This window comes from Alligator sinensis, unplaced genomic scaffold (assembly GCF_000455745.1).
Source record: "Alligator sinensis unplaced genomic scaffold, ASM45574v1 scaffold984_1, whole genome shotgun sequence".
Classification (NCBI taxonomy): domain Eukaryota; kingdom Metazoa; phylum Chordata; order Crocodylia; family Alligatoridae; genus Alligator; species Alligator sinensis.
In genome coordinates this window covers 593,037-595,373 of record NW_005842204.1, presented here as the reverse complement: position 1 = coordinate 595,373, position 2,337 = coordinate 593,037, and the positions used below count along the sequence as shown (strand labels likewise).

General features: G+C 51.3%; 1 protein-coding gene across 2 annotated transcripts in view; it reads right to left on the bottom strand.

The window, feature by feature from the left end:
• Nucleotides 1-2,337, bottom strand: part of SUMF1 (sulfatase modifying factor 1) — a 46,477-nt gene that overhangs the window by 9,782 nt on the left and 34,358 nt on the right. Inside the window, exon 7 of one of the 2 annotated variants that reach the window (XM_006026693.2) lies at nt 556-615. The exons of the other annotated variant lie outside the window; for it this stretch is intronic. Coding sequence (XP_006026755.1) covers nt 556-615 — 60 coding nt within the window. The remainder of the gene's footprint in view (nt 1-555; nt 616-2,337) is intronic. 2 annotated transcript variants of the gene reach the window in all.

The window sequence follows — 2,337 nt, the reverse complement described above, 5'->3', positions numbered from 1 at the left end:
ATTCCTGCTTTTGCCATCTGTCAATGAGGTTAAGTGATACAATAGCAAGGGAACATCTCTTAAACTTGCTAAGGGGCTGTTTGTTTCAAATGCTGAATATGGAGCCTCTATAGTCAAGATACTGCATGCTAATGCTGGACTTGCCTAGAAACTACATCTACTAAACCAACAGAATAACCATAGACTTACTATCCTCTATGGAGCTGGGACAGTTTTTGTAGTGACAGCTTTAGATGCAATGAGTTTTTCATTTCAACCATGGGCAATAGCAGAATTTAAGTACTTGTTTCTTCAGTGAGATGCTTGCATAGGCATAGCTATGACGGTTAGTTTGAGCAACACAAAGGCTAACATAGTTTTAACGCAGTATTTCATTAATTTTTTTAAGCTATTCACACATCGATCTAGCTCCTGTCAAACAGTAGCTGCCAAATATATTTAGTGTAACCTAGTCTTGTTACATCATCAGAAATAAATGTAGATTAAAAATAGAAAACAGCAATTAACAGCCCACTAGCTAAGCCAGCAAGTTTCACTATGGGCTTTTAGTTTTACCTTATGGCACATATAGGATCCACCTTTCTTCACTCTGTCAGTCCCCGAGGAGGGTCCCTTCTGTGGATACAAGGATCAGTTATTACTCATCTGAAAAATGACTGTCATTTACAGGGAATAGGTAAGAGCAGGAAGATGGAGAACAGATATCATCCAGCAGCATTCAAAGCAGGCAAATTGCACCTGTTTCGGATATCAAAACCTTAAAATAAACAGCACTGGAATCAACTGAAAGACGGGAGAAAGTAGTGCAGTGCAAAAGAAAGTTTGTCTTCAGCACTGCAATGGACACTTAGAATTCACGTTGTTGCTCCACCTGTTTAGAGGGCTGCACATTATTTTGTCTTAAAATATGCTGTAACTAGTAAAAAGTGACACCACGGCTCTTGCACACTTGTCAAGAGGATCCGAAATTCTCCTAGCAAGAGAACTGCGACTGGTCTGTTTGCAACTTGCTAAGCGTCACATCAACATGCCCTGGTGCTCTAATCAGCTCCAGTTATAAGGCTGAGCGATCAGAAAGGGTCCTGGATTTTTCCATTTCAAAAAAGGTCACAAATTCTCAGATTAACCCCCCCCCCAAAATCCATATTGCTGACATATTTACAATTTTAAGGTAAATTTGGAAGCCTACCCGTGCCTCACCTCACTATAATAAATTCTGAATACCTATAAATTTTGGTAATTTGGGAGGGGGGGGTTAATCATGGAAAAAAAAAAAAAATCAGAGCTCTCTGCCCCTGTCCCTCACCAGGACACAGGTCCAGCTGTAGCCGTATCCCCGCTCCACTTCGTTGTGGTGCTGAGCACCCTCAATATGCCAGTGCCCTGCCCATGCCATTGCCCCTCACTTCCCACCCCTGGGCTCTACTGGTACCCCTCACTCCCCTTGCAGAGCCCCCTGCCCCCCCAGCCCTGCTGGAGAGGAGCCCCCCCCAGCTGCCAGAACTATGGGACTAGGGACCTGGGCCCACAAACCCCTGCTCCCCCAGCAATGCCCAAGCCCCGGTTGCTGCCTGTGGGAGGCAGCAGCCGCTGCGATGGAGCGAAGTTTGGAGCCCAGCTCCCTCTCCCCTATCGGTGGCATGGCTGGACAGGAGCCAATGGGGGACGGGGGCAGATGTGGGATGAAGGCTGCGGACTCAGGACTCCCCATCCTGCTGCCCTCCCGCCGGGGCCTCCACAGTCCAGCGGGCAGGACCTGGCACAACAGGACAGAGCAGGGCTGGGCATGGAGGTTCGTGTTGCCACTAGGAGCCCCGGGACACCATGGCGAACTGCCCCCTGCCTGCCCAGCAGCAGCAGGGCACGGCTCCCAGCAGCAGCATGAGCCTCCCTGCCCAGCCCTGCTGCGTGGGGTCCCACCTGCTGAGCCATGGAGGCCCCAGGGAGACGAGGGGGCAGCAGGGCAGGGAGCCCTGAGCCCACAGAAGGCAGCCTTCCTGCACGCAGATCTGGGGGCACGTGCCCTCCACCGTCCCCTACAAGGAGTGCATGCAGTAGTGGGGAGCAGCCTCGTCCCCAGCCATGCCCAAGTACCTCCCTCACTATGGGGCCTCAATTCCCCCCCCTTCCCCCCTCCACCTGCGGGGAGCTGTGGGAGCCACTCTCCAGGCTGCCATGTGCATGTGTGAGTGCACACATGCACACGACACCCCCTGCCCAACAGCCCTCCTCCCAGTTTCCCCAGCAGGCCGGAACTCTGCCAGCCTGCGAGGGGAAACCTGCCCTTTCCCACATTTTTCTCCTTAAAGAGAGAAAATCCAGGTTTTGCTCCGCTCT